This window comes from Streptopelia decaocto (assembly GCF_964273445.1).
Source record: "Streptopelia decaocto genome assembly, chromosome: 3".
Classification (NCBI taxonomy): domain Eukaryota; kingdom Metazoa; phylum Chordata; class Aves; order Columbiformes; family Columbidae; genus Streptopelia; species Streptopelia decaocto.
Window position 1 is genome coordinate 72,047,037 of NC_138656.1, and position 16,082 is coordinate 72,063,118.

At 41.5% G+C, this 16,082-nt stretch overlaps 1 protein-coding gene across 1 annotated transcript; it reads right to left on the bottom strand.

Annotated features, from left to right (window-relative positions):
* Positions 1-76: 76 nt before the first annotated feature.
* CCN6 (cellular communication network factor 6) lies at positions 77-15,797 on the bottom strand (the record flags this gene model as incomplete). The annotated part of the gene is made up of 6 exons (XM_082048957.1): positions 77-836; positions 1,223-1,416; positions 4,123-4,365; positions 4,811-5,134; positions 9,205-9,414; positions 15,758-15,797. 6 exons carry the CDS (start codon positions 15,795-15,797, stop codon positions 555-557), a joined length of 1,293 nt encoding a protein of 430 aa, XP_081905083.1. The 3' UTR covers positions 77-554.
* Positions 15,798-16,082: the final 285 nt, after the last annotated feature.

Consider the following 16,082-nt stretch of genomic DNA (forward strand, 5'->3'; position numbering starts at 1 on the left):
AGGTGTCCACTTATTTGTTCCTTTACAAGCGTGCATTGTTTATATTCACGACATTAGAGGAAGATTATCTGCTGCAAAAAGCAATCTGTTCTTAAAATTGACTTCTCATGTTTGAAACAGCATTTGTGTTTTACTCTTGCAGATACATAGTAGAAATGTTAATTTGAGAATCAAGAATGATAGATGAAGTATTACAGGGTAATCTTTTTTCTAATAAGCTAGTTGGGGCATCTGTGAACTTACATGTATTCGTGGGTAAGAACTTGTTATAGTGGAGTACAAAGCTGTCTTGCTGTGTTTTTACAATTACCAAAAGTTCTCATTTTGACAATACTAGCGTTATATACCTACTTCTCAATAATGTATTTCAATATAAAAACAATTAAGTTTAAAAAGATGCACTCTTACCGGCATTTTCCTTGTGCTATTTAAAAAATGAGCATTCACATATGTAGCTCCACTGTAAATGTTGCTGTGGCGGGGGTTACACTAACGCTTCAGGATGTGAATGTGCTGTTGCACTTGCAGTACATTACAGTCAATGGTGTAACTTGTCATAAAACCGTGAGTTCAGAAAATACATCTCCTGGAGCGCTGCAACTCCTCTGACATACACACGATGTTATCCACATCATCTTCCACTTGAAGAAGCCTTCACTGGGACACTCAAATTGTACAGTGATCATTTTGGATTTATTCGGTATGCAGCACCTCTTGTCCAAGCACACCCCACAGAAAGTTAGTTTGTAGCTTTGAGTAGTTGAGCATCCGGAAAAAACTATTTTTTCTGCTGCAGGAAGCTGAAATGTTGGTTGACATGTTTTTCCTTTGGGAATCTTTAATATAAAAGTAAAGAAAAGCCTGAGATTTTACACATCAAAACACAATGTGTAAGAAAGTATTGTAACATTTGCATAGAAATGGCTTGAAAATTGCTCCTTCTGAAAGCTGTCTTATTTTTCTTTGTCAGCCAACAAATAGAAAATATTTTCTGAGTAAGCATCAGGGCAGCACTTATATTTCAGGATATTACATTGTTTTGAAATTACACTTTTGTACTTTACTATTGAGACCTGAAGACCGAAGGTAGAAAACAGGGAAGAATTATTTTTAAACCCTTAAAAAAGGAGTGTCATTTTATGTTAGTAGTTGCTAATAAGTCCGTTTTTCCATTCTGCTATTTTCATTTTCTATTAGGAAGTCCTTTTATATTAGAAAGTACCTTTATTGTCTTCAGTATATTGGTCAGGCAAGGCTGGATGAAGCATAATCTCTTTTCTTTTTTCATTTCACATTTTGTGTTGTCGTTGGTCACTCTGCTGGATATGCCAATGCCACAGGTCCTGGAACAGGGTGTCCAGGGAGTCGCCTGTACCAGGCACTTCTTCTTCAAAACTACCGGTAAGCTTCTGTAAGCTGAGACAGCAATGTGTTGGTTACACAGCACAACAGCCCCAAAATGATTAATTGAAAATAAAAGAATAAATGTTTTATTTCTGCACATGAAGGTGCTTTTGTACTTAAGTCTAAAAATGAGGCATGAACAAAGTTATACAGAAGTCTTAGGATTGAGCTGCCTGTAAACTTTACTGACACTGGATACTCAGATCACAGCAAGGACTGTGAAGTTGCATGTGTTGTATGACCCTCCAGTGTAATGTGATGGAAATGTGGGGGGAGTTATTTATGGAATTTTTATGAAATGCCCTGAATGGAAGAGGTATTGAGCACTATTGAAGGCCAAGCATAGCTTGAAAAGGGGTGCTGAAAATATGAATATTGATTTCTTTGTAGATTCTGTGAAGGGTTTGGGTTTTATATTGAGGAATAAAATTCTCCGGTCACTTCCAGGTATCACCAGAAAGCCTGTTTTCCAATGGATTAGGGCTAGATTGGATGGAAAACACTTAAAAAAAAAAAAATGTTGCAGTGCAAAAGTTTGTGGTGAAACTCTGCAAAAAAACGGTGGAGTCTCTGCATTTAAGAACGCGCACAGAATTACAAGGATACTTGGAAACTAGACAGCAATTTAAAGATCTCATTGCAACAAGCAGACTAAAAGCCTGTCACAGATCTGCAACAAATAAAGGGAAGTTAAATGGTTGTTTATACTTCGTTTGTTTTTAAAGTATGACCTACAACATCCCTATGTATCTAAATTGGGTAAACAGAATTGACAAGAAAAGCCAGAAAGCAAAGCAAGAACATGGATGAAACTTAGCACTTATTATCCACACTAACAAAAAAAAAGGCTTTTCAAAATGGGTATTGGCCCTTTGAGCCATTCGTGCAATTCACACACAAGTTGATGTGGTAACTTGCAGTGCACTGGGAAAGGGAAGGGGGAAGATCTCACTCTCAAAAAAAATTTCAAGGTGCTTTTTTTCAGAGGGAGGCAGGGTTCTTTTGGGGGTTTTGCACATTTGCAGTTCCTTCTTTTCTGTGTTATCTGCTCTTTCCAAATACTTGCTTGTGCCTAGAGCTTCAGTTTGTTATGTAGCTCAGGAAATCTCGCTGGAACAGCCATACCTCTGCTCTGTCTGCGAGCACTGTCCTGGTTAGCTGGACTTCTCCATCAGCTGTATCTTGCAGAAGGAGCAGTTAAGTGGGTTTGTATGACCTGAAGAACAGAATAGTGTCTTTCAGCAGGTACAGCCACCACAGGGGCAGGCTGTTGGGTCCCTGAACTGAGTCAAATAGCAAGTGTGCTTTGCAAACTGGATATCTTTTTCTCAAGGTTATGTTGTGCAGTGGATTCAAATTTCTGAAGAACGCTGTGAAGTGCTGACTTGCAGCCTGCTCACTGAAGGAGTTACTTGAAGTTTGGCTTCAGCTTTTGGATCCATTGGAGTGCTACAAAGTAAATGTCTTAATGCTGCTCGCCAGGTATCTGAAATACCCACAAACCCAATTAATGTATTTTATGGGGTCAAATGGTTTGGTTGCCATTGTTTTCAATGTGTTATATTCTCTCTTTGATCAGATTAGCATTTGAAGTCAGTTGCCTTACCAAGTGTGTTTTTACATGCAGCATTAAGTATATTTCTGTAAAAAGATTTTGATGTTATAGATTTTGTATCGTAATCTTGAGGTAAAGATGAGCTTTTTTATTTTTGCTAACTTGCATAATCATTTCTAGCATGTTAGAAATTGTCCAAACTGAACCTCAGATTTTGTAAGTGGCTCTTTTTATCTGTAGATTGACTTCTGTGCATCTACCTGTTTGCTCAGCAGTCTGTTATGAAGGTTTTCTGATAAGCTTTGCAATCTGTTTAATTTTATTTTATTGATCCATAATGATGATTCAGGTCATAATTTCCCCGTAATTCCAGTTGCCACCAAGTAAATGGCTCAGCTTTCTGTTACGCATATTAGTTACAGTGAAGACACTGTGGAAATTTGCAAGTGCGCAGGGAAGGAGACAGCACAAGCACAAGCAGCTATGGCCAGGGAAGGGCCAGGATAGCTGTTTCTGGTCATTGTGCTTCCTTAAAGTGGAAAAAAATAACTACAGTATTAGTAGCAGAGCAAGAATGACATTGAAGAGAATGTCAGCTGACCCTGGCAGAACTGCATGGCTAACTGTTACATGATTTTCTTCAACGGAATAGAGAGTAAATTGAGGAGAGTTGTCCTTGCAGTGTCCTGAAATTTTGTGAGTTGATTAAAGCTGCAGGGCAGTCTTTATCAGTTTCTGCTTTCTATTTAAAGAAGGGGGCTGCAATGCGTTCGTGTATGTATGTGAGAACCAAGACTCCCTGCTGCCACAAAGCAGGAGAAAGTGAGACAGCTCACAGGCTGTGAAATGGTTTTTCCACCAGTAGCCCTAATTGGTCTGATCTTGATGAGTAGTAAACCCTTGTAGAAAGATGGGTTGAAGGTAGCTTGGGCCAATTGCCTGGGGACAGAAGCCAAAAGTCTTTTTGCTTTTCATATTCATCAGGCTTAGAGAAAAGAGTCTGTGACCTAAGAGTAAGAGGGGTAATTGGGACAGACCAGTCACTCTGGCAATGGCCTTCAGCAAGAGCTGAGAAATTGCCAGTACACTGCCAGGCTGGCTGCTGGAGCCAGGGACACTAAATGCAGCAAGACAGGAAAGTTTACCAGTGTAGTCAGGCACACCTGACATCAGTCTGTAGTTTGTTGATTGAAGCTGCTTGTGCTGTCTCAGACCACAGATGAGTTGTCCAGGCTTCCTTCTGTCTGCGGCCCTGGTGCAGGGTCTTGCTGCTAGTTTCGGTGTGAATACAGGTGTACATCCAATTGCACCATTGACACACAGGCATTTATAAAGTGGGTTAGGTTGGAAGGTCTGCCCGTTAAGATAATAAACTCCATTGAGCTCACATCCTACAGCTATCAGATCTGCAAATGGTAAACAACAGTCACTAATGCAGGAGGAGCATGTGGTTCCTGCTTACAGAGCACTAAAATGTGATCAGCCTTTACTGCACCCACAGCTGTGATTTCTTCCCAGCCCAAACACATCTCTTTTTGTTATGTTATGCCCAGTGATAACTACAGCCACCTAACCTTAAATCAGTCATCAAGAGGTCTGCAAATAGCAGGCTTGTGCATGATGAACTGGTTTCACTGGCAGATATGCAGGTAAGTCTAAAGACGCTCACAGCTCTGCTCTCAGATTCTCTGACTGAGTAGTCAGGGGACTAAATTAGTATAAATTGCCTAGCACAGAGCTCTGCAGCACCAGCATGCAGAGTTTTTCTCCAAAACCATTCACCTGTTTGGTCACCCGTGTGGTCCCCACCCCTCCTGGATTTCAAGAAGAGAACGTGAAAGAACAACTTACATGCACACACGCCTGTTTCATACCTAGGCTCATCTTCCGAGTAGTCGCAGTAGAGGCCTTTGTGGGGATCACAGATGTCTGCTTCATTGCAGGCCTCTCCTGCCTGCTTGGCACAGACCTTACAGCAGCCACAACCATCCTTCACCAAGCTTACCCCAGGGGTGCAGGTTGGCATAGGCGGGCATCTGCATGGCCAGTGACAAAGCTCCTTGCGTTCACGAACTTCACTGGTTTCTGAAGGTTTTTCTCGAGGCTTCGCTGGGGAGCTGTGGAAAAACTTAAGACACAGTGGGATATTTTGAGAGCTGAATGCATTATACATAGCTGGGATAGCATAAAATGAAGTTGAGATAGAAAAACCTGTTGCATGAAAACACTTAACATTTCTCATTTCACAGGATCCAAAAAGTGTGGTGCTGTGAGATTTAGATAGGAGACAGAGGACCAATTTCATCAGTCACTGTCATGCACTGAGGTGTCATTCTACCAGTGAACACAGCCTACTGCTTGTTTGAAGCACTATTCAGTGGTCTTTCCTTTCCCTTCAATAGAACAAAACCTGTAGTAGAGCTCAAGTAGGAAAAAAGTGTTTTTAAGTAGGTGGTGGATTTATTTTAAATATTCATAGAATCATAGAATTATTTAGGTTTGAAAAGGCCTTTAAGATCATTGAGTCTAACTGTAAACGCTGCCAAGTCCACCACTAAACCATGTCCCTAAGAACCTTGTCTAAATGCCTTTTAAACACCTCCAGGGATGGTGTCTGAACCACTTCCCTGGGCAGCCTGTTCCAATGCCTGACAACCCTTCCTGTGAAGAATTTTTTCCTAATATACAATCTAAACCTCCCCTGGTGCAACCTGAGGCCATTTCCTCTCATCCTATCAATTGTTACTTGGGAGTGGAGACCAACACCCTCCTTGCTACAACCTCCTTTTGGGTAGCTGTAGACAATGATAAGGTCTCCCCTCAGCCTCCTCTTCTCCAGGTTAAATACCCCCAGCTGCTCCTCATCAGAATTGTGCTCCAGACCCCTCAACAGCTTCATTACCCTTCTCTGAACTCTCTCTGGCACCTCAGTGTCTTTCTTGTAGTGAGGGGCCCAAAACTGAACACAGTATTTGACTTGCAGCCTCACCAGTGCTGAGTACAGGGGGATGATCACTTCTCTAGTCCTACTGGCCACGCTAGTTCTGATATAAGCCAGGATGTTGTTGGTCTTCTTGGCCACCTGGGCACACTGCTGGCTCATGTTCAGCTGGATGTCGACCAATACCTCCAGGTCCTTTTCCGGCAGGCAACTTTACAGCCACTCTTCCCTGAGCCTGTAGCGCTGCCTGGGGTTGTTGTGATCCAAGTGCAGGACCCAGCACTTGGCCTCGTTAAACCTCATGCAATTGCCCTCAGCCCAAAGATCAAGCCAGTCCAGATCCCTCTGCATAGCCTTCCTACCCTCCAGCAGATCAACACTCCCACGTTCCTTCCCACAAACCTCCAATTAAATGAATTAGCTTTTGATTCCTCCCACTGTTTGATAGGCAGACACTGCCCTGTGTGCCACTTCTGATGACAAACCCCTTTTAAAATAGCAAACTTCTCTGAGCGTTACTTAGGCTCAAAAATTTAAGTAGCTGTTTGGGAAGAAGCATTGTTGTATTTATAAATTCTCTTGTGCTAGATAGAAAAACTAAATCCTGTAGGTAATAAGGGAAACTAGTACTTCCACTGAGCTTGATAGGTCATTTTCTAAGAGTGTATCCATTTGCATGAGTGTTCATTGAATCCAGGGCTTACAGAGCAAGGACATATCTCTAAAAGAGATTTGCATCAGCAGTAGGAAGTCAAGATCTAGCTAGAATTTTCCCCATTCTGTCTCAGAATTCATGGGCATTTTGTTTGGTTGTTGTTTTTTTGTTTGTTTATTTGTTTGTGTTTAACAAAAGGAAGTCCTAAGTGATTCTTAATGGGTTTATTTTTCTGTGCCATGGGAGAAGATTAAGTCAGCACATAGTGAGAAAGGATTTGTTTGAGATAGCTACATTCTGTCTGCTTTTGTAAAAACCTAGTTCTAAAACATTACAGTTTAGATCTTAGCATTAAATCTTTTCATTCTGCTGATTTCAGCAGAAATGTAAATCGTGATATAGTTATTCATCACGGATGACTGGATCTATAGTGAAGTGGGGGCACGCACAGTGCTTGGCCGCTAGTACAATGTAGGGCTTGGGAGCCGCTCTCATCAAGCAGCTCCAACTGCCCAAAGAGCAAGAGGGAAAGACAAGATCCAGCCCCTCATCAGGTGCCAGTATCACCATCTAGCTTGCAGAAAAAATTTAAAAATATATCCTAGATTTTTTTCTGGGCATGTGAAGCCCTGTCTATCAGTTGCCCTCTGTTCCTCCAAACTGCAGGGCTCTGCTGATGCAGAAACAACCTCTGGCAGAGATGCTAAGGAAAAGCTGGGAAAGGGGTCGTTCAGCTGAGTTTCCTTTCAGTTCAACTTTCAAATTAAACCATCTGCAGAATTCAGCATTTCATATGTCGTATCCTATGAAAGCTCTCATAGCATAATTGAGCTGGCCTAATTGCACGCAGCAGTAAATGACCTTTTAAAAGGCTTTTTTCTACCACTAATTTCCATTTTTCATGGTCATTTACAACTATACTTACAATATCTTAATCCACAGCTACTAATGAAGCTCCAAAGTAGTAGCTTTCAAATTCCTTTGGCTGAATGATTTTTAAGATGCATATTAATTCACAGAGGCAATTCATATAATAAATGAATATTAAACAATGTCATCTGGTATTCCATGCAGCACCCTGAAGATATAAATAGTTTCATAAATTTGTTATTTTGTTAATAATTTGCTGGTAAAGGTTTTCTTCTAATCCTTTTTACCTAAATGCAGAAATAATATAGAAACAACAAACTTTATTATAATATTTTTTTTAGGCAGCTAAGCCTTTCCTATAAACCACACTGTTAATTTGATGAACATGTGCCTTGGAGTGCAAGGTTTCCTAAAGGCTTGTTCTGGAAACAAGACACACAAGTGTTCCTATACATTTAGCAGCATTTAAGACTGTATGGTTGCTTTAGGAAATTCACTTTCATAGTGCTTTTCTTCTTCTTAAGCAGAGTAGTATTATTAGGAGTTTGGCCATGTACCAGTTATATGAGGTTATGTGGCTTAAGTCAGGTATCACATTTCAAAATGGGTATGTGTAGCAGGAAATATTTTGTGCTTCGACCAGTACTTTTAATCTGTATTACAAATTAAAACATGCTTTAAACCTATAGAATTCTACCTAAGCAAGTGATTCTTCTCTCCTTTTTTTAGGGAAGTATGTCAAATGAAAGGTGTGAGACTATAAAATTTCCCAGTAAGAAAAACACCCTCAGGCAAATATCTGACAGTTTTAACTGTGGAATTATTGAGAAGCTCGGTCCATCTGAAAAATCTTCAAAAATCTATTAAGTTACAATGAAAATTTAAAGTTTGCTTCTAAAGTTTACAGGCCAAGTATTTTTCTCATTCTTGCTTCCCAGAGTTTCTATATCAAAGCCATCCACCTCACATGTGTTCACTGCATATTTTTGTGATCCTATGAGCAGATCAGAAAATTAGACTATTCTGTAAGAACCCTTCATGTGTTGTTTGTTTTCTTATGTTTTAAAGATTGAACAAGGCCCATGTGGCATAAGTAAGCAAATAGCAAAAGGAGGCAATATATTAGTGCTAATGTTCGCTTATCTTAGTCTGGCTTTAAATACGCAGAAAGTTAGCAGAAGGAGAAAGTCATTTGAAAATTCTCCGTTTGACATTCATCTTGATTGTAAAGGAAAAATAAACTGTGTACGAATAAAGTGGATTTTCAGTAAATACATAATGAAATTGGCCTTTGACACAAATACCTTCAGCAAAAGCTATCACTTAAAATTTTCTCATACGAGATAAAGCCTAACACAGCCCAGGTGCCTTTCTCATTTGTAAAACTAGTCTGAAGTCAGATCACTCTCTCTCTATATATATATATCTATATATACATGGAATATGAGCATGGACAGATTTTTACTTTCTTACTGCATCAGATAACCATTTCTGCATCTATATTAAAAAGTCACTGATAACTTCAGCTTCCCTAACACTTTTTTTTCCCCACCAAATTATATTAATGTACAAATTAGAGAGAAAAAATGCCAAAATCAGGACTGATGCAGTAAATAAGCTGCAAATTAAATTTACTTCAGGAGTAGGGAACATCTCCTTATTCTTTACGATGAATTTGCTTCTCTGAAATTTATTTTGTCATCAAGCAAATAGTAACTTGAAACCAGGACAGGGTGAGGAAGGGAGAAATCTTTTCTTTTTTCTTTTTAATGAACTTACCTGTTGCGTACACGGGATGATGAAGATGGTGGGGAAAAGGAGCCACCGCATGTTCCTGCACATTCAGAAGTGGAACTGGGAGATAGGGAACAGGCTGAGCTGTGTCAGAGGAAGCACTGAACACAAAGCTCTCCTCTGTCTCCCTTGCCAACCCGACTTTCCCCAGCACATGCACAAACACATACACGCATTCACACTTGAAATTCTCCACTTCATACAGAACCAGCTTCACACTGAAATTTCCAACTGATCTTCTTCTTCTCTGCCCGGCACTAGAATATAGGTTTTCACACCGTGCTTGATCCCATCCAGCTGCTTCCGCAGATATTGCCTGACTTAATTGAGGTCGGGTAGGGTGATATCTGATTCTTAAAATCTTGCTGCTGGAAATGTACTGTTATTTTTAACTTATATTTAAGTCCATATTAGAGGACTTTCTGAAATCTGAAGGGCAGAGCCCCAAATACATGTATTTTTTGAGACAGAGAAAGCAGCATTTCTCAACATTTCTAATCTGTTGTGCCTAACAAAATCATAGCATAAAAATTAGCACTCTTAATCCATGCTTTCTAAATAGGAAAAGAGATGCTATAGTGTGTTATGATGCTAGTACATATTTTACATTGCTTCTTTCCATGGAATAATAATGAGGAAACCAAAACTGTAATGTACTTTTCCCTGAAGTATGTACCTTGTTTTACTGCCATGCCACCCCGCTTAGACACTAGACCGTTCAAACCTCCAAATTTCCTCCTCCCTAACACTACTGACGTGACGTGGCTGATTTTTAGGCTACGAAATTAATGTCTCCAGGATAAGATAAAAGCTCCAGTCCTGCAACAGTGGTGTTGGTGGTGCCCTGGCAAATTCTCCTCCTTTGCATTTGTCCTCACTCATTCACCTCCTGTGAAGTCCAGCAGCCAAAGCCCACGCTCCCCCAGCAGCCGCTATGTGTGGAAAGAGGCAGTGGTGTGAGTATCAAATCAAGTCCAGCCTGAGCAATTCTGGTTTTCTGCCTGACTTGGAGCACCACATGCCTTCTGCAGTCACAAATTAATACTGAACTGCCCTTCCAAACTCTTGAGCAGCCAGCTGTAAATCCCTGAAGAACTGTTCTTCTTTAGCACATCCACTTTGTGACATAGTTCAACATAAAGTCCAGACAATACCTAGGCACTAAGTGGATGCTGCAGATCCATTTATTTCAGTGATGTTACTCTGAGTATAAGTCTGTGCAGACCAGGTCTGACTCAAGCCTTGTGTTTCCCATTAAAAGCTTATAAACATCACATTCAGGTTCCTCAAAAAATCTCTTCTCTGTACTTTCAGAACACAGCTTGTTTTACAAGATCGGAGGATAGTTGAGGTTGGAAGAGACCCAGGAGGTCTCTAGTCCAACCAATGCTCAAGCAGGGTCAGGTCTGAGACCAGACTCAAACCAGCTTATTCAGGGCTCTGTCTATTTGGGTCTGGAAAGCTTCCAAGGGTGGAGACTGCCCAACCTCTCCTGGCAGCCTCTCCGAGTGATAATAATGAGCAATGCAGGCTGTCTGAGGAGATCCCAGGTACGGTTTTCTCCTGCAGACCCAAAGACACCCCTTTTGCTCTCCAGACTGGAAGAAGTGAGGAATGTCAGAGGACTAGAACATCCATTCTCCTCTTCCAAGGGCTGCAAGTAAGCACACAGCATTCATTTGGAATGTGTTGTTCCTCTTTGCATCCCAGAAATAAAGCATGTGACCAGTGCCCGTTTGGGAATGCCCTGTGCACACTGGCAGAGACTGGTCTGTTGGGGATAATTGTCCTCATTCTTGTGTGAAATGGGAGAGAGAAATTCCTGTAGGATTATCCACTTGTTTTATATGGTGCACGTTGTTGGAATTCATCTGGACACCATGCTATCTTCAGTCAGACTGAATCTAGGGTCTGAGATCCATCTTTTGCTTAATGAGTATAATTAAACTGATAGAAAATGCTGGGTTTGGGAGGACTGGGAGGAAGGTTCCTCCCTGAGGAAGGCATTCTGGTGGTATAAAACATTAAAATGTTTTATACCCATGCATGTGCAAAGCAACCATTCTTCAGCCCAGGAAGGGCTTGCTGCTGGGAGCAGCACTCCTATTTGTAGGACTCAGCTCTCCAAAGCAATAATGTGCCTTCACTGCCTCTCCCTAACAAATGCATTAACTGAGGCTGTCTGGAGCTTGCAGTGCCTGCCATACTGAACCCTGTCTTTAATAAGGAACCATAAGTCCACAAAGATGGTAACACTAAGTCTTTTGCATAAATAATGCACCGATGCTTTGAGGTAAAATTAGAATCTGTGTCTCTGCTAGTATTGGCTCTGATTTAAATAAATGGAGGTTGTGTGCCCTTTTCCTCTCCTGAGGATCTTTAGCGATCCCCCACAACTTAAAAGTTAATGTTCTTAATGCCATGTCCAGACTCAGCAATAGTTTGTCTTTATGCATCTTTCTTGCCAAATCTCCCTTGCAGATTTAATTACATAATGCATCATTCACTTCCTGAACTAAACCTGCTCTGTTATCTGGTGCCATTCTAATACTACCCTGAAGGGAAATGCAATTTGGTTGTATATTCAGTGATCTCCACATACGCCGCACATTTCTTTCGTGCTGAAAAATCATCTTCCTGTCTGCGAAATATGACATGTAAATCCACTGTCTTAAGAGATGGAAGAGTATGGGATATAAACCCATATATTAATATAACCATGCATTCTAACAGGCTACCCTGTCTTAGACAAAAAGCCAGAAGTATTCATTATTGGTATTTGTTCTGGGCCAGGATTTTCAATACTCCCTGCTGGGCTTGCTGGAATTATTGTGACAAAATCCAGCAAAGCCAGGGTTGGGTTCGGTCATTCCTAATAACTCAGTGTCAGCCTCAGGCACACACCAGAGCTGGGGGATCATCTTTTGTCCAGAATGTTTTAACATGTTGTCTTTTTTTGTTGTTCTTTGTGCATGGATGTTAAAAAGAGACTCCTTTGTTTCAGTCAGTCAAATATACTGTCTGTGTCTCTTTGCTCAAAAAAATAAATAGAGTGATAAAAAGAAATAGGCACATTATATGACAACATATTGCCTTTGGCTTACCCTGTCTCACATTCTGTTTGCTCACACGGACTTTGCAAACCCATGAAAGGGTTGTTGGGCATTGGAACAGGCTGCCCAGGGAAGTTGTGGAGTCACCATCCCTGGAGGTGTTTAAAAGGTGTTTAGATGAGATTCTTAGGGACTTGGTTTAGTGCTAGAGTTAAGTCAGGTTATGGTTGAACTCGGTAATCCTGAGGGTCTATTCCAACTGAAATGATTCTATGATTCAAAACAACCGTGCTCCAAAGCTACCAATGGATTTCAGCAAGAGGTACGCAACACAATGATCTTTGCAGAGGAGTCACCCGTCTACCACTGACAAGCTCTTGTGAGGTGTCTCCCTTCTCAGCTAGTCAGCTGCTCAACTTTCATAAATTTGGACCATTTTTGCTTCTCTTCTAATTTTGTTTCAGATATGAGTTGCATTCAGAAAAGCTCTGTACCTCTCCTGGTGGACCACTAATAACAGCACATTCCTCCACTCACCTAAGGAACTTCTGAGGTGAGAGGGATATTGCCAATGGGAGAGAAATTTTTCTTGTCCTTCATATCCACTTCAACAAGTCCATGTCCAACACCAAGTTCACTGTCAGAGGGTTAGAAATGCTTTGTACCTGGCAGCTAAAATACATTCCCCATAGCGTGCCACTGTTTCCGTTTAGCTGTTGCCTACTTACAAACTGATTTATGAAGCTTCTCAGAGCCATAACACATCACTTGATTTATGATGATATTTACACACTGTTTTAAGATGTCTAGGTCCGGTTTTCAAAATTGACTTATGCAGGTAGTTGTCTGTATCTTATTTTCTTCTAACAGGCCTTAAACACGGAAAAGATGTCATAAAGTGCCTGTATTACTAAGGATACATCTATGAAATGTTTCATCTATCCATGACAATCACCCATGTGAAACAAGAAACTCTCAGAATTGTTTAAGTTGAATATTTGTCAGCAAAGAGAGGCTGAGTTTTCTTTTTTCTTGTTAGCAGTTCATTTAAAAATATCTGTACACATTGAATGGGATCAGTCTGCACTCTGCCCGGCTCTGTAGGGCAGACCCCGTGCAATCAATCCACAGAGGCACGGTATGTAATATACAGGCCAGGAAGAGTGAAAACAGAGACAGGAATAAAAATGAAGACAAAGTGGGGACCCACCAAGCAAGGCAAAGAAGTGTAACTGTGCTGAGCTAACCTATTACACGCTGGAATTGGCCAATTCTGCATACAGTGCAGCGGCTCTGCTTTCTCTTTTTAATTTGATGCTGAATTCACTATGACAGAATAAATTCAGATCAGCCCAAATCATATTTGCAAAGCAGCTTTTCTCCTCGTAGCTTGGCTCCGTGGGCACCCCGATGCCGGCAGCTCCAGCCTCCCCTACCTTTCTGCCCCAAGGCTTTGCAGAGCCGGCAGCTGGTGCTCAGGGAGAAACGCTGTCAGGATAAATATTTGAGCACGGCGGCTAATCCCACGTGTCAGGAGATATGCGAACGTCCACCAAGGCTCATACGATTCTTAAAGGGTTTCCATTGTTAGTTATAGGAAGAAATAGTAAAGCAGCTTCCCGAACTCCTGGCCTATTTGCACACGTAGTTTTTGTGCCAGCTAAAAAACATTCCCGATGGAAATGAAAATAAGGTCCCAGCCAATGTCCTACCCAAACCTTCCCGAGGGGAGGGAATAGGAGAGATACAAAAAGAGATTTGTATTTTTTCCCAGACCACTGGTTGACGATTTTTTAAAAAATTTTATTCCCAATACCTACGTTGTTAAACTTTTCAAAAAACATCCCACCTAAATATTGGTGTATTCCCACTGCTATTGCCAGATTTATTTTGGCACAAAGTCACCTGAAAGACAAACTCAGCTCTTCAGTCTACAGGGAAAGAATATGATGCTCTCTGCAAACCCAGAGACACTAATAAATCATAGGGTACTGGCTGGATCTGGTGCCCATTTTGCATGGCAAGTGTCCCAGGGGGTGCGAATCCCCCAGCAAGGGGAAGGGAGGCTGCAGCTGCCCCTCTCCTTCCTGCTGGTGCAGTCACCACCACCTCTCTTCTCTAGCGTCCAAGGCAGCTGCTCCAAGTTTCAGGGCTGAAAGAATTTGCTCCTTCATTGAATGGGTCCATTAAAAATAGCAGAAGCTGGGGAACTGGTGGTGGAGAGTCCAAAGCACAAATTCTGGGTGGGCATGTCAGACCCAGTGACAGCCTGTCTTCAAGCTCTTGGAAGGGAGGATTTCAGAAAGGGCATAAACGTGTTCTTGCCCCAGCCCTCAGGCTGCCTCTCTCAGGCCCTAAAAAGTAATGAAGTACCTGAAAGAAAAAAGTCCATACCTCCTTATTGCAAGGGTATGGAGAACAGTGTGAAATTTCTTTATTTTTCTACATAAGAATCTCAACTCAGCATATGTGTATGAAAGAGTGCTGAAAAACATGGGAAATTTAAGTTTGAACAGCCATGTTCTGTTTCTTTTACATTTCTTCTATATAAAAAGCATCAAAAACTACAAAACATCCAAGCAAAACCTTACATCAACTCAAACTCTCCAGAGGGCTTTCAAGCTTGCCTAACTTGCAAGAAAACATTGCTGAGTTGTGTTGGGTTGCCCACTCCAGCAATTCAGTTGCATAGTTACCCTTCCTTTTTTGTGCCCACAGAATTCTCTGTAAATCATCAAGGAAAATGAAAATAACTGCCTCTGTTGCAGAGCTGTGTCCGTTTACTTCATCCCAATGCTTTGGTTCGAGTGATGTGTCTGCCAACACCAGGCTGAAGTAAGGAGAAGAGATGGCAGACAGGGGTCAGCTGGTAGGTTGCCCAAACCTCATTTGGCATGTGGGTGGAGTGGGGAAAGAAGAAAGGCAGGAAGGGGTTAAGGCAAAAGTCTTCTAGTGAATGATTGCGTCTGGCTCAGTCATCTCGTCGTCATCTCTGATCCCGCAAAGTCCGCGGGAGAGCTCAAACATAAACATGTGAATAATGTGTCTGAGATCCGAGGCTCTCAGTCCCCTTTTGCAGAAAGGATGATTTCGTTTGCATTTTCTATAAATGAGTCATGACCTACTGATAGCTACAACAGTCTCTGTATTGCTTCTGCAAAAATTTGGCCTCAGAGATGTCGCCTTACTTCTTTTTCGCTGCATTAAAATTCTGGCTCCCCATGTGGTGGGAGTGGTGGTGCTGACTGTTGGTGGGATGATGTGGTGGCAGAAAGCAAAAAATTGGTAAATTTGAATAGGAAAGGGGAGAGAAACAGAAGGTTAAGTGCTGCTGGAGCCAGACGATTCATGGGGCCAGCTTTGGAGCCGGTGTCCCTTCATCATTGCCTTAACTTCCTGCCCCAGTTAGGGTTGAGGGGTGCAGGCACTTCACCTAACACCTTGCCTTGCCTCACCTGCTGACCAGAAAGATACCCCAGACGTACCTGTGCAGATACCCAGGAGGCCTCTGGATAGACCAGGCATGGCCCCACATTGCAAAGCTAAGAAGAATTAGGAAAAGAGAAGAAAACTTTTGCAATGAAATTAAAAGCAAGAAAGATATTAGTGTTTTCTTTTATATATCCTCAGTAATGCACAGATCCCTCAATCCCTGTCTTTTAAAATCACTTGCAGACCACCTTAAATTCACTGGAGAAGTGCTCTGTCTTGCATTAGGTACTGCCCTGCCATCTGTCGGAATTTTTTTTTAATTATATGCTTGTTTAATATAAGAAGAAAAAAAAAAAGCAACAACTGACAGTAATTGCT